The following is a 24,006-nucleotide window of genomic DNA, read 5'->3' as shown; positions in this document are numbered from 1 at the left end:
AGTCACTTAGATCAGCGTTTTCAATTTTTTTTTAACGTTTATTTATTTATTTCAAGAGAAGCGTGAGCAGGTGAGGGGCAGAGAGAGGAGGAGAGAGAATCCCAGACAAGCTCCTCACTATCAACTTGGAGCCTGACAAGGGGCTCAAATTCACAAACTATGAGTTCATGACCTGATGCTTAATTGAGCCACCCAGGCACCCCAAACTTTTTCTTAAGTTTGTATTGGGGCACCTGGGTGGCTCAGTTGGTTGGGCATTCGACTTTGGCTCAGGTCATGATCTCATGGCTCATGAGTTTGAGCCCCACGTCAGGCTCTGTGCTGACAGCTCAGAGCCTGTATCCTGCTTTGGGTTCTGTGTCTCCCTCTCTCTTTGCCCCTCCCTCCCTCCCTCTCTCACGCACGCGCTCTCTCTTTCTCAAAAATAAACATTAAAAAACAGTTAAAGTTTTTATTTTTTTTATTTTGAGAGAGAGAGAGCGCCAGGGCAGGGCAGAGAGAGAATCCCAAGCAGGCTCCTTACTGCCAGCACGGAGCCCAATGCAGGGCTCAAACCCACAAACCTTGAGATCATGACCTGAGCTGAAATGAAGAGTCAGATACTTAACCGACTGAGCCACCCAGGTGCCCCTGACTTTTTTTTATTATTATTATCTACAGTAAATACATTTTACATGATGACCCAGTGTGTGTGTGTATATTCTTATATATGTATGTGTAATTGTAATGGAAGTTTCATAAAGCAGTATTTACTATGTGATGCGCTGTAATATTTTCTGTACTCTTCAGTGTTCTTAAAAAGTAAAAATTAGGGGCGCCTGGGTGGCTCAGTCGGTTAAGCGTCCAATTTCGGCTCAGGTCATGATCTCACAGTCCGTGAGTTTGAGCCCCGTGTCAGGCTCTGTGCTGACAGCTCAGAGCCTGGAGCTGCTTCAGATTCTGTGTCTCCCTCTCTCTCTCTGACCCTCCCCGTTCATGCTCTGTCTCTCTCTGTCTCAAAAATAAATAAATGTTAAAAAAATTAAAAAAAAAAAAAAAGTAAAAATTAATAATGGCTCATGGCTCACAGTTTGAAAAATACCTAAAGATAGGCAGATTATCATCATTAATGCCAATCTTCATCTTCTGTATTACAAGAGCATCTTATTAACTGATCTGGTCTAGGCCCAACAGTTAGTGGTGATTTCAGCCAGGGCTGTTAGGCCCATAACTTGGACATCACCTGGATAAATTCTAACAAGTCTACAACTTAGGCCCAACATAGAATTTCTGAGGCTGATAGAGAGCTCTGGCTACTTAAGGTTAACCTTCCTGTGTGTTTTTGGTGGGTGGGAAAGTATGAAAGGCTCTGCATATGAGAGAATTACTTTTCTTAACATTTTACACTGTAAGGAATATATGTTAAAATGTTAACAGTGATTGTCATAGAGTGGATTCGGGTGGTTTGAATTTTCTTAATATTTTTTTCAAATTTTCTGCCATGAAAATATGTTTCATATATAATCATTGAAATCTTTCTCTTAAATTATGGTATAAGAGTAGCAATTACTACCTTAAAAAATATCTTTACTTGGAAAAATAAAAAGTCCACCATTAGGTAACTTAAAATTTTTTTAGGATTTTATTTTTAGGGGCACCTGGGTGGCTCAGTTGGTTAAGCGTCCGACTTCGGCTCAGGGCATGATCTCACGGTCTGTGAGTTCGAGCCCCGCGTCAGGCTCTGTGCTGACAGCTCAGAGCCTGGAGCCTGCTTCAGATTCTGTGTCTCCCTCTCTCTCTGACCCTCCCCCGTTCATGCTCTGTCTCTCTCTGTCTCAAAAATAAATAAACATTAAAAAAAAATTTTTTTTTTTAAAGATTTTATTTTTAAATAATCTCTATACCCAACGTGGGGCTCGAACACACAACTGGAGACCAAGAGTCAAATGCTCCACTGACTGAGCTAGCCAGGCACCCCTTAATTTTTTATTGTAGCAATCCATGAAATACAAAGTTTAGGAACTACTGAAATATACTATTTTCTTTCTTTATCCCTGCTTCTAGAAAACTTAAGGCTTTTTCTACGCATCGTTATTATTGATTCTCTACTAAATTAGATAAAATGTGTATAAAAATGATTTTTCTCAATGTTTCTCTTTAAGTGCTTCAAATAGTTTCCAGTCAGTATTTTAGAGTACTCTGTGGATTTTTATAGCATTTAAAAATTATTTTAGGGGCACGTGGGGGTGGCTCGGTCAGCTAAGTTTCCGACTCTTGATTTCTGGTCAGGTCATGATCTCACGGTTCATGAGTTCGAGCCCCACATCAGGCTCTGAGTTGATAATGCTGAGGCTGGTTGGGATTCTCTCTCTCTCTCTCTCTCTCTCTCTCTCTCTCTCTGCCCCTCCCCTTTACGTGTGCAGATGTGCTCTCTCAAAAAAAAAAAAAAGCTTAAAAAAAATTATTTCAAATTCTAGTTGTGTTGAAAAACAACCCTTAATTTATGCCTGCTTTACTTCTCATTTAAGACTCAGATTGGGGTCCCAAGAACAGTGAGATACAGACTTGAGCTTGTGTTGTCTGCCTCATTCATGCCAACAAAAATAAGGCCCAAAATGTTAACAAATACAACTTGGAAGTAGCTAGCTATGTGGTTTTGAGTGGGTTTACAGGTAATTGCTGTTGTCAGTTTTGTGATGAACAGAAAGTAGGAAGGAAAAATCCTTCAAACCATCATCAAAGAAATCTGTCTGAAAGTATAGCGTTGGCACCATGGAAAGTCATTCTCAGACTTAAGGTATGGGAATATTGACCATATGGCAACCCTTCTCAAATTACTAAATCATGGTCTCTAAAACCATCTTGATGTACGTGGGAAGGTTTGTTACCATCATAATGAGATGGTTTCTGCTGTCTTTGGGGTAATACAGGAATTGACTACTCTCTGGCATGTCAGCACCTCGGTGCCTCAGGAAACAATTACCTACTTTGTGGGTCTCTAGGCCCCTTCCTTCTCTGCTAGCTAATGCCTCTGTTAAACGGTAGGAGGAAGATGTAAAAGGAGGTAAAATGCAGATCTGTCCAATTTGCTCATTCCTACCTCTGATTTGGTAGGGTTGGAGGTTGAAACAAAGCTGAGATTCACTCTGGGTTTTGTGAAGTCATGACCTGGTGTCTTTCCTTAGCAAAGTCATTATTGTAGAGATGTAACGTATGCCAATAAATACTTTTTCTCTCCGTGAGACCTTTTCTTTTTCTTAATATTAACTTGGTGGATACAAGTTTTTTAATGTTTTATTTTTATTTTAGAGACAGAGACAGAGACAGAGTGTGAGCAGGGGAGAGACAGAGAGAGAGGGAGACACAGAACTCGAAATAGGCTCCAGGCGCTGTGCTGTCAGCTCAGAGCCTGATGTGGGACTCGAGCTCATGAACTTCCTGAGCCAAAGTCGGAAGCTTAACTGACTGAGCCACCAGGCACCATGAGATCTTTTCTTTTTTTAATATCATTAAGAACTATTGTTAATATTTTTCAGTAGCAATAAGTATCCAAGTTAATTTGGGGGATGGAGAAGAGAAGCAGTGTTTTCACACACAGTATCTAGTTCCACCCTCACGAGCACCCTGTGAGGTAAGCACAGCTAGAAGACTCACCACGGTGCAGTGCGTGGCCCTCAGTACGTGCAGACCAATATGGTCTTTTGTAGGGGAGCCTAAGTATAGTGCTGGATATTAAGTGTTCATGGTATGTATGGTTTGTGTTGTAAGAATGCCAGGACGCTGCACTCGTGAAATAAAACTGAATTATCGTCTGTTTCAGGTTCTATGTGCCATGGCTATGACCAGTGTCAGATTGCCTGCCAGCGTTTTGAGAAAGCCAGATGCCTGGATTGGACTCTGGGGAGCACTACAAGGGACACCTTCGTACAAACTCTGTGCTTCCTGGAATCGATACTTATATTTTTCTAGTACCAAGTTAAACACATCAAATTGTAAAACGTTTTTCCATAACGTTTTCTCACGGAGACTCCCCAGGCTTTTCATATCCCCAGAATACATTTTCCCATTTTCCATAAGACTCAAAAGTAATACAGGCTCTAAAAAATCCACTGAAAAGACTCTGCAGAAAGCCACAGCTGAAGAGGACTCTGATGAGGAGAGCCACGGCGAGATGAGTGAGCGGGAGGAGGAGCTGGAGGACGACCCTAGTGTGGTCAGAGACTATAAAGACCTGGAGAAAGTAGTGCAGTCTTTTCGGTACGATGTTATCCTAAAGACAGGCCTAGATGTTGGAAGAAAGTAAGTACGATGCGCGTTTTATTACAAAATCCTTTGTCTTTTTGTTATGTTAATGCACCGTTTCCAGCCACTCAGCCCATATCATGGTGAGGAGGAACCACAGTTAGGAAAGGACCTTCTAGGAACCTGTTCGGTTACTTCATTCTACAGGTGAGAAAACTGATTTCCAGAGGAGTCAAGTGACTGCCTGCACATCCCAGGTGCCACCTCTCCCTGATCTAAGACACAGTTGACTCTAAGGTGAACCACTGATTACTTCTTGAGGAGGGAAGTAATGACTATGTTAGGTGTGTATAGTAAGAAGAAGCCGTACATGGGTTTCACAAATGCCACAGTGTGAGAAGGTCCCTTTTAGAAGCAACAGAAGCAGGAGAATGTGGTGGTTAAGAATGCAGGCTCCGCAGCTAGACTCCTGGGGTTTCAGTCCTGGTTTGCTGTGTGACCTTGGGCAAGTTACTTAAATTCTCTAAGTGTCAGTTTTCTCATCTGTATAATGTAAAATAACACCTTAGAAGCTGGTTGCTAGGATTAAATGAGTATCTCTCTCCTCCATCTAAAGCATTTTAACAGTGCCTAACACATGGTAGGTACTCAATATATGTTAGCTATTATGAAGAAAGTACTGTGTGTGTTCACATATAGTGCCCAGAGATATTAAGTGTAACTTTCACGATTTCTCTAGTATTCTTGTTCTCACTGCTAGACTAATTCTATAATAGTGACCCTCATTGTTCATTCATTCCTTTAGCACTCATTGCGTGCATACTGCATACAAGGTAAGAATCACGGTATGGATAATATATTCAGAAAGGTCTCCATGTGTAATTTATACCTGTATGACCTAATTTAATGGCATGGTTTAATTTTTTAATCCATGAAGTTTAAGGACTTACAAGGGTGACCAATCCCATAGGGACCCTTGTCGGGATTTACTGAGTATTCTCTAAAATCTGGCAAACTTGTAAGGGATCCTCTCTCTCTTCCCCAGAGTAGTAGCTGGTGCTGTTATCATGAAGCAGAAACCCACCCAGATATAACTCCCCTGGAGTCAGAGCAGCAAGAGAAAATGGCACTGATTTTTGTCAGCACCGGCTCCTGGTCCGGTTGCCCTGGTGATTAAGACAGACCGCAGCTGCTGGATTGGAATTTCCCCAACCTCAGCTCGGACTAGCAGAGGATTTTTTAATAGCCCCAACATTCGTGTCATGCCTGGTTTGTCTCGCAGAGCCCTTTGGTGGTCGTGAATCACAGGTGCTCCTGCTTTGCAGAAGTCCGGTGAGGTAGTGCCCGGCCCTCGCAGAGCCCCGTCAGAGTTCTGATTACCTGCCGATGATGCGAGCATATCTGTGCTGATGTGCGAGCATACGTGGGCGTCTATTCAGGAGAACCCCTTGATCTCGCTGTCGTGTGTACATACGGGAGCAGTTGACTTTCATTTTCCCAGCACCCAGAACGGAGACTTTTGTGAAGAGGCTGGTGACTATCAGAATAAAACATTAATGGCAGATGTTTTTCTCAGACCTCTATAATTGTTTTGAATATATTTCTATTTCAAAGCATTTGGTTTTTTTTGTTGTTTTTGTGTGTGTGTTTTTTTTAAAGCAAAGTGGAAGATGCGTTCTACAAAGGCGAACTCAGGCTGAATGGGGAAAAATTATGGAAGAAAAGCAGAACGGTGAGATATTATGACAGCCAGATATTTTTGTCTGTTGCTCTGCCAGTACTCAGTGCCTCCCTAGTTTCCCCTCAGGCTCCTTACTTGGGGTTTCAGCGTCTCCTGTGTGTGTCTGTGTTACCCTCTCTGCGATTCCCTGTGGGCCTGATCAGGCTAGTGAGACTCACCAGCCAACTTCACACAAACTACCTGCTCTTTTGCAGCCTAAGTGACTTCAAGATGAATCTTTCCCTTCGTCTTTAAAATTTTAAGACACACCACTATCAGAATTGGCAAGAATCCATTAGTTAAACTTCCAAGTCATTAGTCCCATAAAATCGTTATAGGCTAAAAAGAACAGTTGGTCCATGTAGAGGTAACTCTGGACTACGGGACTTCTGCAGATGTGGAATTTTGTTCATTTCGGCAGTTACCCGCCAGCACTTGCTGGGTGCCCTGCTCTGTGTGCACAGCGGCTGTCAAAACCAAGACTCCCAGTTTTCTGACAGCCCCACATCAATACTATTGTTCAGAGTCTAGAGTGCTAACCATTATACTATGGAACTTCAATACTATTGTTATGTGAAAGAAGTCAGTTACAAGAAAATGTATTTCCAGTATCCAGTGTTGTTACAATATACTGTGAAAGTTACATATTTTTGTAAAAAGTTACATTTTACATATATCTGGAATTAAAATATCAATATTACTAGTATTTATCTCTGGGGCATTATGGGTTATATTTTCTTCATTCTTTTTATTTTCTGAATTTTTTACAAGTATATATCACTTTCCTAATTGGGAAAATAATACGATAGTTAAAGTCAACAAAACACAATCAAAAAGTGTATGACAGAAACCCTTAAAAAGTTTGGAAGACACTGACATATGAGGCATTGGCAGACATAATCTAACTCTTAGTATCTAGGGAACTAATGTTCCAGGGAAGGTACACACACTTTTGTAGGTTACTGTTAGGCTTGTTTCATGTTTCAGAACCCCCCCTGGGGCTGGGGGACCTGAGCTACATCCTTTTGCCCTGCGACAAGGGAGGGTGTGAGCTGTTGGCCATGGACCTGGGTGAGCACCGAGGCTTTCTTCAGAGACCTTGTTCCCTGGGATCATACAGGTTCTTGCGGCTGAATGGACAGTGCCTGTCTCAGCTGCCAGGTCACAAGGTCCTCGATCTCTGATGGCTCCTGACCTGGCAGGTTCGGCATGTCAGTCATTGCTCTGTGAGCTTCAGGAAATCAGGCACTCCAGACATGCATCTGGAGATTAGGCTCTTGTCCCATAATTGCTTTTTCCTGGTTGTAGCCCTGCCCCCTCCCCTCAGCCACAGCGTTCCTAAGACCTGTTCTTGGTGCACCGGCCTCTGTACCAGGGCGTCATTTACAAATGCCCCAAGTCTATTTTTCTCCCCCTGCTTTGAGATAGTATTAACTACAGTCTAATTGCTGCTTCTTCATTCTGCCTTGGGTGTTCTGTTTTCTCGGCTGCTTTCCAGATTTCTCCTGAGGGTCAGCAGAGGGAAGGGGCCAGTGTTAGCACTCAGGCTGCCTTGTTACTAGGAGGCCTGTAGCCATAGTAACTGCAGCTAAGGGAAGATTTGAAATGTAGATATTTGGAACAGCCCGTAATCCCATCCGCTTTTGCTTTATGTCTGGTGTGCTGTCTCCCACATTAGAAAGGACTGGCTGTTGCAGAGAATAAAGGACACCTCCCTTACCATGACCTGCTGCATGGGGCTGTGCCTGGCTGCTGGCCTTGAAGGGTCAGGCAGTTTTCTGATGCTGCATCTATAAAGCTGGCTGCCTGTAGCTGAGCAAACCTTTTCTGTTAGCTGCAAACCAGGTGGGGCCCAGAGTACTGGAGGTGCTGCTGGGTCCCTGTTGACTTAAACAAAGGGTGTTTAGAGCCGGACTATGGTGATTGAAGCCTTCCTAAACTCATTCTCTCCCTGAGAAATATTCCTTCCCTTTTCTCTGCCTTAGAAGTAAGCTACCAAAGGGATCTGCTGCTCAGCCACACACGAGCCTGCTCTTTTAAGGGACAGACATTATGCACAGTATATCTGTGAAGGGGTACACAATAAGGGTTGTCTTTTTCTCTGTGTATCCTTTTATACTTTGTATATTTTGTGTCACGTGCATATGTTACTAAAAAGTGAATTTTAATGAAATAAAGTTATGCTGAAAAATGTAAAGCAGAGTTCTCAAGCCTTGTATTTCTGGACGTTGATTTTAAATGTCCATATAGTTGGGCCAAATGGTCTTCTTTTTTTTTTAATATTTTAATTTTTTTTTTTATTTTGAGAGCACATGCGAGCAGGGGAGGGGCAGAGAGAGGGAGAGACAGAATCCAGAGCAGGCTCCACACTGCCAGCACAGAGCCCGACGTGGGGTTTGATCTCACAAACTGCAAGATCCTGACCTGAGTGGAAATCAAGAGTCGGACGCCCAACCGACTGAGCCACCCAAGCGCCCCAATGGTTATTTATTATTTATTTTTAAGCTTTTTAGATTTATTTTGAGATAGAGCACAAGCAGATAAGAGGCACAGAGAAAGACAGAATCCCAAGCAGGCTCCATGCCGTCAGCACAGAGTCCAATGCAGGGCTCGAACCCACAAACTGTGAGATCATGACCTGAGCAGAGATCAAGAATCTGATGCTTAACCGACTGAGCCACCCAGGTGCCCCAATGGTCATTTATTTTCAATTAAACGCATAAGAACTACAGGAGGACAGATCCCTTAGATGATGCCTATGTCAGCCCAACCTTCAAGCCCAGGGGAGAAGCAGTCTTCATGCCTACTTGTGGTGTGAGCCCTTCTGCTTCCTAGCCCAGAGAGGAGAATGTTAAGGTTTATCATCAGCTCCTGTGTGAGTTCCCATCTAGCTGCTCTAAGCTGTCTGGGTTGACCAGTATGGCATTGTGGCTAACAGGTGTGTGTTCCCATGTTTTGGACTGAATATTGGGCCCTTGAATGGGTGGGAGAACAAACATGAGCTTGCCCTGGTGAGGTACACATGTTTGCTGCCTCAGAGAGCATTAACTGAAAATAAAGTAAAAGTGGCACATACTTCTTAAATAGAAAACCTCCAGTCAGCTTTTAAACAGCCATGTGTTCTCCAGCTCACCTGGCTCTAAATAAATGAATGGCCGTGCGTACCCACTTAGAGTCCATGGCCCACACATGGAGTTGCTTCCCGCCTCCTTGGAAGCAGTGGTGAGAGGTCGGAGATGGCCCCAGTCATCCCTGGCTTATGTTACAGTAGAAGCAGCATCTGGCACCTGGGTCACTTTAGCTCCTTCCTGAGTCACTGGGCAGATCCTCTGGAATCCTGGGCTGCCAGGACCAGGTATCCACCATAGGCTGTCCCCAGCAACACTGATAGGACTGCCCTAGGACATGGCCCTGAAGTACTCAACCCAAGGCTCCCATCTGGGCAAGAATGGGTCTGACCTCAGCCTTTTTAACCTACTGAGTCTGCATCCAACCCTACCCTCTTTTCTGTGGCATTCTGTCTTGGTGAATTGAGTCCTATCTTCTTGATGATGTGGCATCACTAGGGCTAATCAGTGTTAGGCCTTTTCTTTACCATTTCTCTAAGCGATACGCTGACTGTTCCACAGTGACTAATTTTCAACAAACTGCCCCGTCCCCAATTATGTAGCTCATCTGGGTTGAAATCAGTGAAAAGTTACACTGGAAATGGTTGTCTCAGTGCTGGTAGTAATTACTATGCACATATTCTCTAAGATTGTGCCCCACTCTCTGTTTCTTGTCATTGTTACCAAAACAAATGCCTCCGTGTGTCTCCTTCAATCATCTAGTAGAGGTATTTGAGCCACACCACCCGGGCTGCCCGTAGGAAGCCATCCAAGTCTGAAGGAAGGACGTGGACAGGATCGGGCACGTGTGTCTGGGGCATCCTGTGAGTGAGGCCCTTTCACCTGGAGGCACTAGGGATGAGGGACAGCCTCAGAGGAATCACTGCCTTTCCTCACCTGCCCCTCTAGGGAGTGGTCACCTGGTGAAACTCAAACCAAGGATGTTTGTGGGGTGCCTGGTTGGGGGAGCTTTCGACTCGATCCCAGGGTCATGAGTTCAAGCCACACATTGGGTGTAGAGACTACTAAAAAAAGAAAAAATAAAAGGACATTTGCATTGGCCTATGTTTCCCAAAATGCAGTAAAGGCTGAGTTTTCTTTTAATTTTCAGGTGAAAGTGGGAGATACATTGGATCTTCTAATTGGAGAGGATAAAGAAGCAGAAACAGAGACAGTGATGAGGGTTCTCCTGAAAAAAGTGTTGGGAGAGAAAACTGAAAGCGAGAAGTACAGAGTGGTGTTACGCCGGTGGAAAAAGTTAAAGTTGCCTAAAAAGAGTATGTCTAAATAAATGAATTGCTTTCTATCAATAAAGCTACTTTCGAGTGATGGGGGAAAGGGCCAGCTTAAAAAGAGGGCATTTTTATTAAAGTTCTCTTGCCCTTAGTGGAAACTGCTGAGCTGTTTTGTGGAAATTGGGATCCATAGCTTGGAGACACTTCCCATGGCCTGGATTCCTCTCCAGGGCTTGATTTGTGCTCATTTTGACCTCGTTTTAGCCCCATGAGCATGAATGAGATGTGTGCTGAATGAATTAAGCCCAGAGAGGGTTTTAATGACTAGCCTGCTGTTCCCACATTAAATACGTCGGGAGTCCATGTAAAATAAACGGGCCTTGTTGTTTGTGCTTTCATTTCCATTTTATCCCTTTTGGCCAGCTTCCCTGGGTGCAGGCTTCTTAAGGCAAAATCAAGTAATGTCAAGGTCACCCTTCATATCCTCGAGGGAGAACACTGGGGGACCCCCTTTCACCACCAGCCCTTCTGAATTACCAACATGTGAGCTTTAATTCCCTTCAGAGGTTTGCCTTCAGAAGTATGGATAAGTTGTTCTAACTCATTCTAAAGGGGCTAGTTAGGGCCCATCTAAAATTAATTGTTTAGGTCAGGGGCAGCCAGAGGCCTTTTTATGGCACTCAGGAATGGTTTTTACATTTTTAAAGCACTGTTAAAAGAAAAGAAGGAAGGAATATATCACAGAGACCTTATGTAGCCCACGAAACTTAAAGTATTTACTATCTGACCTTTGACAGAAGAATATGTGATGACCCTTCCCCCCTGCCCCAGTAAGCTGAGGGTTTGATTTTCAGATGAAACTTGTTTTTAGTAGTAGGTTTCAGCTGAAACAGATTTTACCAATGAAGAGAACAAAGAATCAGAGAATCTAGTTCTCAAGAAGGTGTCATAAAAGGGGCCAAGCCTTAAAAAAAAAATACAGTATTAGAAGGGACACAGGGGCACCTTGGTGGCTCAGTTGGTTGAGTGTCCGACTCTTGATTTCAGCTCAGGTCGTGATCCCAGGGTCATGAGTGGAGCCTGCTTAAGATCCTCTCCCTCTGCCCCCCTCTCTAAAATAAACATTTTTAAAATGTTTAAAAACTACAAGGGACACATACGTAATACACATGATCTAAGAAAAGGGCATCTGCAGAAATACTAGTTTGTAGTCTTCCAGGAATGGTTTCCTGGCACCAGAAGGTCAGCTCACTTAGAGACTTTATTAGACTGTGTCATGTAAAAGAGACTGGCTGTGTCTGGGTCTTTTTATTTGCCCTCCAGGAATTCTTAGGAATTCAGGTTAACTGACAGTGAAGAGAAACCTCTGTGGCCCAAAACAGTGGGATGTTTGGGCCCATGAGTCTGGAAGTCTTTACCACCTTGGATTTCTGAAGACTCAGGAAAATCGATTTTTATTTGAAAGCTCAAGTAAGCTCTCAGGAAGAAATATTACATACTGTCCAGTGTAATAGGGAATTTTTCTATCTTACCACTTGTTAACTGGACTTTGCTGACTTATTAGTAAAAACATGTTCGATTTCAACATGAGTTAGTTATGAATTGTAATTTAAGAGATAAATGTCCATAGTTTTTCCCATTTCCTTTACCTCTCTCTGTCCCTGTCTCCCTCTCCCTCTCTTCTCCAGACTTCTCTTGGGAAAGTTCTAGATATAGAAAGCCTAATTAGTATGGTGCAAGGCGGCATGATCTTGTGATGTGTCAGGGGTCCTGGTTTTTAGGCTCAGCCTTATCATCAGCAAGTTGGGTTACCTTGGTCATAGGTTGACCTTAGTCTCTCAGAGCTTCAGCTTCCTCATTGGTCAAATAAGGATCAGGATACTAACTGCCTTACCTTGTCCTGTGTTCGAATGAGGGAGAAAGTCAAGATGCGTTGTATGAGGTAAGAGGAGTTGCTACACAGTGGGAAGAGCCACTCACTAGCGAGGCTTTTAGAAGCCCTGTGGGTAATCACCATCTCACCCAGCTGCTTGCAGTGTTTGGTTCACTCCAGACGTCTCTGTTTTAAAAAATCAAACTAAGAAAAAAAAGAAAAAAAAAACCCTGATGGGAGAATGTTGGTTTGGTGACAACACGTGGCAAAAACTGATCTCTCACAGCTGTCTGCAGTACAAGGGACTTCAAACATATCTATGAAATCGCAGAAACAAAAGCAGTTCGTAAAGATTTGTAGAACTCTTGCAAGTTCACTCCATACTTGACCCCAAATGACGGTTGCTTTATAGTGCTACCCTGGAGAGGCCTCCTCAGTGAAAATTAAAGAAAATTTGAAAAGACTATGATGAAAGGATTAAAGATGTATATGTTTCCACTGCAATGGTTCTCGACCAGGGTATTTCACACACACACCCCCTCCCCCCGGGGACATTTGGTACTGTCTAGAGACGTTGGGGAGGGGGCAATAAGGGCATCGAGTGGATAGAGACCAGTGATGCCTCTAAACCCCTACAGTGTAGGACACCCTCACAACAGAGTTCTCTGACCCCAACTGTCGGGAGAGATGAGCTCAAGATACCTGCTCTCATGGGATGACAAGGAAGAATTTTTTTTTTTTTTTTAAGTTGTGACTATTTTGGTGGAGGCTGATCTAGCGCTTATACCAGTAATGATGGTTAATTCTTTCAAAGAAATGGCACTCCTTTAGGAAATATGATGGTAATTGCATTTCTCTGCCAGACAGCATTTAAGGTCTTTCCCGGAAAATTACATAGATGGCCAGGCAATCGTTTCATTATCTTTTTAGCATTTTGGAGAGAAAAGTAGACATTTGGGGGATACTCCTTCCTTAAGTCACAGTTTATTTGGTCAATGATAATTGAGATGGGAACATAACTAGCGTTTTCTAAGAAGCTAAAAAGGGAGCAGATGTCAGTTGGATGGTGGTGATGTTCCGTGAACCATCTAAAGGATGCAGGGTACAGGCAAGTAGATTCACACTCTACTGAAGTTCTGCCTTATCTTGCTCCTATGTATTTGAGCTTTCAAAAAGTTACTGTCGGGTTCTCAGCTTACTGACACTCTCAAGGGAGTAGTGAAGGAAATTGAACACTGCACGGAGCAGACGCAGTGAGCACAGTATGCATCTCCAAAACCTCGGCAGGTCCCACAGCAAGCCGGCAAGCAGCCACGGCAGTGTACTCACCTTGGAGATCAGCAGTCACCCCAAAACAGAATTGATGTTTCCCTTGGAGAGTCATTTGTTAAACATTTACCAGCACCTCAGGGGGTGGGCGGGGGCACAGGACCGGAAGTTTTTCCATTGGGAAATGCCCTAGCACCGGTACCCACCCCCCAAGCTATTCTTTCACATTTCTTTTTGCTCCTCTCTCGTTCTAGTTTATTTCCCTGTCCTCCTCTCACACTTTAGCCAAACACGCTGATGTGTTTAATGTGTATCATTTTGTTTGCATGCTTTCTTGTAAAATGTGCTGTTCTTTTCATTTTGTATCTTTTTCTACTCCGTGGTTTTGAAGCTCCATCCATGGCGCATCAATCTGTGGCTTCTCACTGCCGCGTGATACCAAAGCGCATCCACCACATTTTGCCTGCCCCTTCTCCCAGACTCTCCCCACCTCCCCTCACCGCAAATAACAGTGCTGCTTACTCGCCAGAACAGCTGAGCAAGGCTGCCTCCCACCAGCAACACGTGAAAGTGCCTGCAGACGTAGCCTCATCCAGCCCCGGCATGATCCAGCTTTCTAACTTTTGCCCGACTAATGTAGGAGTAAAGAGTTATTTTTAACACGCATTCCTCATAAGTTCTCTTTTCCTGCACAGGAAAGCCCCCCCCCCCCCCCCCCCAGCCTGCTGCTTCTGCCTTTGGTAGCCGCTGCTGCCTCATCTGAGGGCTCTGAAATTGGATGCAGCTTTCTGAGACTGCCGCTTTCCTGTTCCTCCCAAAGACCTGCTTGTTTGCCTAAGTTCATTATTTAATAGACCAGGTATATCAAAAGCAGACTGGTCAAAGTGTGATTTTTGCATGGTCTTGACATGGATCACTCACGATGCACTTCTTGATTCTTGATGTGTAGAGATGGCAATTCTTCCCAATGGGCTTTCTATCCTGGGACTTTATTCTTAAAGCTGGTGAGACCTTCCCCAAGGCAGGTAAGTGAAGCCCCAAGAACTGCAGTCAGGGTAGAACAGCAAGTATCTAAAATGGGCAATTTCTGTTGAGAGGCCTGGACTGGTAACGCCCACTTCCAGAGCCCCACTCAGAGGGGTTACTACCAGATACTTCCTTCCCCATGCCATGTGTAGAATTTTCTTTAGGATTGTAGGGGAGATCCCTTAACCCTTGATTCTGAGACAGATACACAAAAGGTGAGGCTAAAACGAAGTCGGCTCTGCGTTCAAGCAACACAAGCAGTATGAACCCGAAAAGAAGGCACCCATATACCGAAGTGTATGCCCCATCATGCCTGAACTGTGTCTGTGCTGAGACTTCTGCTTGTCCAAACCCAGGAGGAGACTTCAGTTGAACACCTTGTGTCAGCAAATAACGGGGACTGAACACCAGGAAGACCAAGGCCGTCCGGTCCTGCAGCCAGCATTCACAGCATCTTAGCAATGTTTCAGTCTGTGAGAAGCAGGAGAGTCAGGAAACTGGGCCTGCAGGTGCCTCGGGCCAGACTCCAGCCTTGTTCCATCTGCATTGGCCTCAGCTGTCTACACCGAGCCAGGGAGCCAAGCTTCCCAGTCTGCTTATACCCACCGTGCATCTTGAAAGTCTGTTTCAGGCAAGAGATGTTAGGTTTTGTGTTTACTATCCGAGCCTTCTCTCTCCAAGGCCTCTTAGCTACCAACAAGTGAGTTTGGGACTTGTCAGTCATGGAACAGTGCCTAGGAGATAACAGACATTACAAATATTTTTGCAGAAGGAATGAACTTCCTTTAGAAGCAGACATGGTTCTTACCGCATCCCTTGTTCTGTTTCCTGCATTGACAGGTTTCCTGAGTCAAACACGCACTCAGGCAGATCCAGAAACTGTGGACAGTCAGCAAAACCCCGAATTCAATGGTAGGAGACCCCTAGGCAGAAAGATGGGGAAATTTACTGCACTCAGCCACACTAGCGGCAGTGCAGAAATTAGGAACACAGACTTTGGAGTCAGACTGGTCATCACTGGCACCCCCCAGCTCTGCCAGCTTTATGACCTTGACCTCTGGAAGCATCCCCATCTGTAAAATGGGGCATGGAAATATCTACCCCACAGGGTTTCTGTGAGGACTGAATGACATGTCAAATCCCTAGCATGTTCCTCACCTATTACAGGGCTCAGAAAAATGGGAGCTCTTACAAAAACATCAACTCCGTGTAATTTAATAAGCCCACTGTCACTTTTGACTACACAGTCATCACACTGTAGGAGCTTCTGGAAGGACCGGGCTGTGGCATTAATGTCTCAACATCTGTCAAGGATACAGTTCACCATGAGGACTACAAACTGTATTTAGAACAAATCAATTCTTACTCCTTAAAATCAATGAACAGGCTTCCTCCTGCAAAAGTGCTCTGGCAAAAGCCATCACATTTGGCCACTGCCCCTAAGCCTTGATGTATTTGTGAACCTGCTTCTTCCCACTGACCTAAAAGCTAAGATTTAGTTTATCGCTAGTTAAGAAGCAGTTTTATTGCAACAGGAAACCACTTCAGCTCAGATCTATTTCTAATGATCAGGAAAGTGCTAAGCCTTCAGTTTCCTTGATATTCACAGCATGTTTTGTGAGGTCACTAGCGCAGTTCTGGGTGTGCCGTGGACCAGCAGGACAAGCATCACCTGGGAACTTATTAGAAATGCAAATGCTTGGGTGCCATCCAGACCTGCTGCGGCAGAATCCCTGGGGATGGAGTCCACTGATCTGGTTTGACATGCCCTCTGGTGGTTCTGACCCTACCCGATGCTGATAGAATATTACCCAGATCCCTTACCAGTGCGTCCAACCCCTAGCCGCTGAGGGCCAGCTAACCGCTCACGGCAGCCCTTCTGGAGCGGGCCCTTGGCCATTCTGGGCGAGCTACCCTTTTCCCTGGGAAACACCTCTGACAATAACCAGCCAGCCCCTCTGCCTCAGCTGGGTCTAATTACGCCAAATAACCCATATTCTAGGTCTTCCCTGTATGGGGATGAAGCTGGACTGCAGTGGAGACTACACTCTTGCTCCTGGCCTTCCCTGCCCCTCCCCCCCCCCCCTTCTCCTGAGGGCACACCCACAACCAATCTCTCAGGGATGCCCTCAGGCTCCACCCCTAGAGAACCTGACCCTCGGCAATTACTTTCACAAATTCTCCCCAAATTTGCTATTACCAGAACAGGGGTCTCCACAATCGCCAGTGATTTCACACACGGCAATTCTAAAACCAGCACACCCATATCTAAGATCAAGTTGGGGCTTAGAGGATGTGGGTGATAAAGGACACCACTGACTTGCATTTGTTTTTGGATCTGAATCTTTGTGTGTTGTGACTCAGGGATGCTTTAGTACCCGGGATGGTGTGGTATCGTAGGAATGGACATACGGGTTTAAACCCTGACACCGCCATCTGCCAGCTGTGTGAACTTGGGCAAGAAACATACTTCTTTCTGCTTCCTTACCACAAAACAGATAATAACAGTACCCAAGACACTGAGTTTTTGTGAGAATCAAATGAGATAGTACGTACACCATTCAGGGCCATACCTTTCTTAACAGGCACAATTATGGGACTTACCTCACAGGGTTCTCGAGAGGATCATAAGGTACGGTTCTTGGTGTGCCTGGCATGTGGCTTATACTCAGTGAACTTTAGGTGCCATTACAGCGAGTCGGCAGTGAATGTTCATTCCTTTCCCACCACTGGCGGGGGGGCTGTAACTTATTTAGAAGCTCCCTGAGCATCGATTGCACCTCACCATCCCAATGATCGTAATAATTTAGTGTGCAGTTCTTACCTCTGAGAACTAGATTTGTTAAGTAAACTCCCACATATTGAAATTCTGTGACTTTCTTTTTGGTAGAAAATGAACATACCTACAGCCAGAATGAAAGAATTTAGTCTTCCTTCACGTCTTGCTTAAACTTGCTACTCCAGCCCCTGACCCACCCTAGCCTGCTGAGGAGGCTTACACACACACACAAACACACACACACACACACACACACACACACGTCAGGATTCACAACTGAGCACAAAGCGGCTGTAGGAAAAGTGTTCCAATCACAAGCCACAACTTCCTTTGTATCTTTGTGACCCCTGGGCCAAAAACAACGTTTCTCTGACAGCTTGAGATACTATTGTTACTACGAATATTAAAGTTAGTAATTTGTCATTAGCCAAACAGAAGAGGTGAGAGGAAACACGCATCCTTCCTTTTGTTATCAGGTAATCATATTAGTTTTGAGGAACCAAATCCCATTTGATCCAAAAAAAAAAGTGCCATGAAGCTCTGCTACCTTGGCAGCAGGGCTGGTCTGGCACCTGACCAGGAAAGGTATGAAAAGGTCAAATGTACCTCCCACTGTGTGGCCAGGAAGTGGTTTGTGTAGAAAAGGGCTAGGACTTATTTGGCGACCTCTCATTCAGCAGTGGCCAACTGCAATCCTCTGTGGGCTGCAGCCCTACAGGCAGTGTGGCAGCCCCAGAGGCTGGGATCCCCCCTGAGCGGTCACGCCCTCCCCTGGGAGGGGGGAAGACAAACCAACAAACCGACCGACACAGGTTCTGGCAGACCTGTGCCCCAAGAAAACAAGATGTTGCAAACACCATATTTTTTTCTAGTTTTATAACATTTTATATAACTCATAAAACAGTGCTTGTATAAAAATTCACACACAGTTGCTAGAGAGCATACAATTTCCAAAAATGTCCTGGGTTTTTGTTACATTCAGTTTTCTAAGGATGCACTCAAATCAATGGTAAAATGCAGACATTATGTGGTATTTCATTATCTTTGGTAAAACTATTCCCATTATTTTGTCTCCTCACAGTATTAACTCTGATATCCACTTTGTGCAGGGTCTGCTATCACTAGGATGTCAGAAAAACATTAAGGCTGGATCTACACGAGGCAAGTATTTCCAAACGCCAGGAACAGCCCCTTGGCCCCCACGTCCACCGCACGCCACTCTCCACACAGCCAGGCAGGGTGAGAGGTCGCAGTGACTTCTCCCCGGGGGTCTCAGGACCCCATCCCAATCAGACAAGAAGCAAACATTTGGGGGGGGGGGGGGGAAGGGGTGGAAACTGAGGCCATCTCTGTAGGAACGCAAGTGGCCATGCTGCGGTGTGTGGTCAGGCCAGTGACTCTTACCATTGAAACAGCTAATCCTTTCACCACTAAGTAGATCCCATTGGTTGGTTGATGATTGCTGCTGATGCGGCACCCCCTCCACCCAAACTTAAGAAGAAAGGAAGATTTGGGGCCAACGCTGAAGGGGGAGGGGCACACTTTTGCCCATGACACTAGACAACTTTATTCCCTGTCAAACATTTGTTGTCATGTAGACACAGCCAAAGTGAACTGAAGCAGGATTAGAACACTTAGTACATTCATGACTACCTTCATACATTCTTTTAAAACTTACTAACAGAGAAAACGAGGGACACTACCACCTACTGTGACTGGCTATTTTACTTACCATCAGAATGTGTCTGTGCTAATTCTTTAGTTCTCCAGATACGAAGAAAAAAATAACCCCAGAACAAACAAGTAAAAACCCATGAATTTAGATGGGGAGGGGGACGGGGTTTACCAACACATTTTATGGAAAACATTAAATTTTGAAAAAAGTTAAGTATTTTGTACTTCTATTGCTTCGTGTAAAAAACTGCCCTGGAGCCTTGGAGCCCACCTGTATGGCTGGAGAACGAGGACACCATACAGACAGACACCTGCAGGTGTTTCCCGGTGAGACAGTCCAGAGGGACAGGAAACAACTTCCCAGAGTGCGTCCACCTCTCTTCTCTAAAAGGGACTCTAAGATTTGGGGCGGGGGTGGGGTGGGGAGGAGAAGCCCTACGCAGGAAAGGTATTAAGGAAACCACCAAAATAACAGCTTCCAAAAACTGAACATGCTCTAGGCTGTGAAGAAACACATTTCATTCCTAGAACCTGTTGATTTCTCTAACGTGGGTAGATAGGACTTTGCGTTATTAATAAATGATTGTGCTTCTGAAGTTGCAGGGTCAGAGTCCACCCTCTAGAAAGCAGGGCAATTTTCGCATGGCTTGGAATCCTCTTGGACACCTCCTAGAGACCAGAACAAATTCCATGGCACTCTCCAACCAACAGGGCTGGCGGGCGAGAGCGCCACCGCCATCTTTGGGTAGGGCGCGTGCACGCGCACACGCGCACGTGTGTGTTGGAGAGACTAAGGCATAGAGAAAGGCCCAAGTGAGGAGGAAAAAGTGAGTTTCCTGGATGCTCTAGTCCCTTCTTTCCAGGCACAAAGAGGCTGAGCTTGTTATTCCTATAGGCCCCCTTCATCCCACTTAAGTTGTTTCGTAGGAAGAAAATGTATGTGCACGTGTGGGTGGGTGTGGGTGTAGGTGAGAGAGTCCTTAAGTCCCTGTGCATTTCTAAATTGCAATAATTTAGGGCTGCAATTTCAACAGAAATAATCTGTAAGTGACATTTAAAAGCGAATTTACTAAAGTTAGATCAGCAACTTTACATTGCTCAAAATCTTGTCATTAAAAAAAAAAAAAAAAAAAAAGCCCTCCGGGTGTAGGCAAAATTACGTCAAATAGCCACCGGAACTGAAGTCCTTATCGGTTGTATAAAGAAAATTCACAGATTGTTTCGATTACTTCTGCATTTTAAGGTAGCAAAACATTAAGCCACTAGGCTATTCAATCAGCAACATCCCACAAGGGTTTTATGACTACCCTGTGTGATTCAGTTCATTTTCCGAGTTTCTGGTAGGATGTATTCAGCTTGGGTTACATTGTCTCCTTTCCCTCGTAGGGATTGGGACCCCAAAGTCAGGTAGGTAAAGGTATTGTTTTTCAGGACTTTACGTGCTGGGGAATTTCCCGATTGGTAGTCCTGGAGAGTATGCCACTGGCCCGGAGCCGTCTGGCCTTCCCAACCAGTGAGGAGAGGAGATGTCTTACTCCGAGGCCAAGTGACTGGCCAGGTGTAGGGCGGCAGAGCTCCTAGGGGGTCCGAGGGGACAACTGAGTGGACTCTGGCAAGGGACAGGGGAGCCCCATTTGAATGACCTGTGACCTTCCAATGCCAAATATCCCCAAGAGGGCCCGAGGCCTGGGCTTGCCCTGAGGAACAAGGATGTGCTACCGACCGGAGGGGCTAACACTGAGGTGTGGTGAGACCACCAGACAGCTCCCAGAACCTGGGTGTCACACAGATACATACACGGAAAGTAAACAGCTTTGGTGAGCCCAAAGGGGCCCATCCTTAAACAAGAAGCTAAACACCCACACAGACTGTTTTCCAAGGAAATGTGTCTGCCCCTCCAAACAGCATCCTTGTGTAGAGAGGGAAGGGGGCAGTGGAAGGACACAGCTCAAATGACATTGTGTACGTGTTTCCACGTCTATCTACATTCATATCATCATCATCATCATCATCATCATCATCATCATCCAGTGTTCTCGTCTACAGAGAGTAAGCACGACATTCTACCCACATGGCAACTACAAACAGGCCAGGCCGTGTGAGGCCCCTTCCTCAGCACCACAGTGGAAGGGAGAACACGACCATGGTGGGAAAGGACATCACACTATTCCATCCCTTCTACTGCCATCCAGGGGGCATCTTGATCCTTCTAAAATCAGATGTAAAAGACAAGGTCAGGAAAATTGGTCTCTGTGCCACCTGAAGCTATTATTGGCCATCATGCATGAACATGGCACTTGTAAAAATTTCATAAATCTGAAACCATCTTAAAAAAAAAAAAAAATCCCAGCAACTGAAGTCATCTTACAGTACTTCATCTCAAATATTTAAAAGATATTTTTTCTAAGTAAAATGGCCCCCAAAGAGCCCAATGATTTTTTTTTTAAAAAGGGTTTCTTTTTAATTAAAAAAATTGTTTGATAAAAATGGAAGATGTAAAATGTGGGCAGAGGAACAAGAGAGTTGCTGAATATGCATCTGAAATTGCAGGGGGGTGGGGGGACACAGCCCAGGAGAGAACCACTCCTGAGGCCTCTCTACTCTCACGGCTCAGCTCTCCCCAACTCCTGCGGCACCACTGGGGCACAAGACAAAAGTCGTGAGCAGGAGAGACCGAACGCAAGGCTTCTTTCCTGTGGTTGGGTGGTGTTTACGTGTGCAAATGTAGTAAGCCACTCCCCACTGACATAAGGTGCGTGTCTGTGGATACCATTCACTGCTCCAAAAGAACGCTCAGTCCCCGGGGCGCCCGTCACTTCTCCACTTTCTTGGCTTTCTTCAGGATGTCGCACTTTTTCCTGTTGGGGCGGCGGCACCGCTCGTCGATGCTGGGGATACACTCGTAGTGCCACACCTCCTCCATCTTCTCCACCGGGTAGACGGCCTCCACGTAATGCCGGATGAGCCGCAGCCGCGTCGGATCCAGCTGCTTCTTGTTGCAGGCGCCGGAGTGGTTGTACTGCAGCCGGAGGTTCTCGGCGGTGAAGAGTTCCGGAAAGAGCCTGACCAGGAGCCGGGCGGCGAAGTTGCCCACGGAGAGGCTCTGCTGCACGATCTCACGCACCTCCTTGTCCGACAGCAGGTACGGTGAAGGCACCGGGAAGTCGGGCGAGGGGACCACCAGCTCGTCCAGGGGGATCTTGCAGAAGTCCTTGCTGCTTCTCTCGGGCGGCAGCGGGGGCCCCTCAAACTCCTCTCGGAACCTCTCGGGGTTGATTGCATAGCTCGCCAGGTCCCTGCACTCGGGGCCCGGCACGTGCACCTTGCGCTGCTGCTGGTAGGAGCGCCGCTGCTCAGTGTCCCGGCGCCGGCAGCGCTCGTCCAGCTTGCCCACGAACTCCAGCGTCCACACGCGGTCGTTCTTGGCGCGGGGGTAGAGCAGCTGCACGTAGTGGCGGATGAGCTTGATGCGCGACGGGTCCAGCTGCTTCTTGCCCAGCGAGCCGCTGCAGTTGTACTGCTTGCGCAGGTTCTCGTGCGTGAAGAGCTCGGGGAAGAGGTGCACCAGCAGGCGCGAGGCGAAGTTGCCGATGGACAGGCTGCTCTCGTAGATGCTGCGCAGCTGCTCCTTGCTGAGCAGGCAGTCGGCGCCCGGCACCTCGAAGTCGGGCTGCGGGATCTCCAGCTTGTCGAAGTCGATGGGCACCAGCCAGATCTTCTTGGAGCGCCGGCCGGGCCGCTCGCCCTCGAAGCTGTCTTCCACCTTGACCACGGAGATGTCGTCCGGCAGGCTGGAGGAGTCGTAGCAGTCGTCCCGAGCGGGCTCGCCCTCGCTGCCCCCATCCAGCGCCAGGCCCTCGAGCTCATCGTTGAGGCGCTGGGCGCACTGCTGCAGCCAGGCCTCCTCCTCCTGCATGTCGGGGAAGTAGATCTCCGTGTAGTTGCGGATGATCTGCAGCCTCTGCGGGTCCAGCTCCTGCTTGCCCCCGTCCCCGTAGCAGCTGTACTGCTCGCCCAGCTTCCGGTGGTCGAAGAGCTCGGGGAAGAGCCGGTGGAGAAGGAAGACAGCGAACTCGCCGGGGGACGACGCTTCGTCCAGGAACTCGGTGAGGTCCTGCGTGTCCACCACATGGTCGGAGGCGATGGTGCTGCTCCGGTCCAGGGACAGGGCCTCCTCCTGGTCCTTGTTGTCCAGGAAGTGGCCGGTGTCCACCTGCTCGGCCTCAAAGAAGCCGGGGACCTGGCCGCCGGGCTGGCTGTCCTCCATCTCCCGCTGCGCCCAGAAGCGGCTGAAGAAGTCGTTCAGCTGGGGCAGACACTCGGCCTGCCACACGGCCGTGTCCTTCACCGAGGGGTAGTAGACCTCCACGTAGTTGCGGATGAGCTGCAGGTGCAGCGACTCCAGCTTCCGCTTGGCCGCGAAGCCGCAGGCACTGCAGCCGCGGGAGAAGTCCACGTCGCTGAACAGCTCGGGGAAGAGCTGCACCAGCAGGCGGCAGGCCAGGTCACCGCCTGACAGGCTCTGGTCCACGATCTGCTTGAGCTCGGCCGCCGTGAGCTGGTACTCCGGGGGCGGCTGGAACTTGGCCACCATCTCGGTGGGGCTCACCTGCTTCTTGATGCGGCTCACCTCCAGGGAGAGCAGGTCCACCTTGCTGTGCAACTGGGACATGTTGGAGGACAGCGTGTTGAGCATGTAGAACATCTTCTGGATCAGAAAGTAGATGTTGGGGTCACCGTCGGTGGCCGCTGCGGCGCTGCCACAGTCCCGCTTCTGCGGCTCGTTCAGGAGCCGCAGCGGCGAGGGGCTGTTGCTGGAGTTTGCCTTCTCGAAGAGCTCGTACGTGTTGAGCATGTCCCCAGCGGGAGGGTTCTTCTTCTCCATGATCTTGTGCGAGATGCCATACAGAGGCTTCTTGTAAGAGGGGGTGGTCACCTCGCCACAGGGCTCCTCCTCGCCGGGCCACGCGGAGCCCAAGTTCTTGCCCCTGCTGGCCTGCTCTCCGTTGCCCTGGCAGGGCGAGCAGTTCTCCCGGTTCCGCATGCCTGCTAGGAGCGCCTGGAAAACAAACACCGTGTTAGGGTGTTCCGGTTTACTACAT

At 46.8% G+C, this 24,006-nt stretch overlaps 2 protein-coding genes across 9 annotated transcripts in view; one reads left to right on the top strand and one right to left on the bottom strand.

Moving 5' to 3' along the window:
* The window catches only part of MTRES1 (mitochondrial transcription rescue factor 1), a 24,076-nt gene extending 5,531 nt beyond the window's left edge, over window positions 1-18,545 (top strand). Inside the window, exons 1-5 of one of the 7 annotated variants that reach the window (XM_019443013.2) lie at window positions 3,508-3,610; window positions 3,800-4,278; window positions 5,881-5,953; window positions 10,160-10,325; window positions 18,340-18,517. In XM_019443013.2, the coding sequence (XP_019298558.1) occupies window positions 3,812-4,278; window positions 5,881-5,953; window positions 10,160-10,325; window positions 18,340-18,374 (741 nt within the window). In that variant the 5' untranslated portion in view covers window positions 3,508-3,610; window positions 3,800-3,811 and the 3' untranslated portion in view covers window positions 18,375-18,517. Of the gene's footprint in view, window positions 1-3,507; window positions 3,611-3,799; window positions 4,279-5,880; window positions 5,954-7,619; window positions 8,139-10,159; window positions 10,658-18,339 lie in introns of those variants that run through there. The other 6 variants (XM_019443006.2, XM_019443009.2, XM_019443014.2 and 3 more) reach the window with 6 other exon arrangements.
* Window positions 18,090-24,006, bottom strand: part of BEND3 (BEN domain containing 3) — a 36,352-nt gene continuing 30,435 nt past the window's right edge. For both annotated transcript variants that reach the window (XM_053904606.1, XM_053904607.1), the window contains one exon: window positions 18,090-23,963. In XM_053904606.1, the coding sequence (XP_053760581.1) occupies window positions 21,717-23,963 (2,247 nt within the window). In that variant the 3' untranslated portion in view covers window positions 18,090-21,716. The remainder of the gene's footprint in view (window positions 23,964-24,006) is intronic.

This window comes from Panthera pardus, unplaced genomic scaffold, assembly GCF_024362965.1.
Source record: "Panthera pardus isolate Hobbes unplaced genomic scaffold, ASM2436296v1 HiC_scaffold_17, whole genome shotgun sequence".
NCBI classification, from domain to species: Eukaryota; Metazoa; Chordata; class Mammalia; order Carnivora; family Felidae; genus Panthera; species Panthera pardus.
The sequence above is the reverse complement of the archived record's forward strand: the minus strand, read 5'-3'. Positions and strand labels throughout refer to the sequence as shown.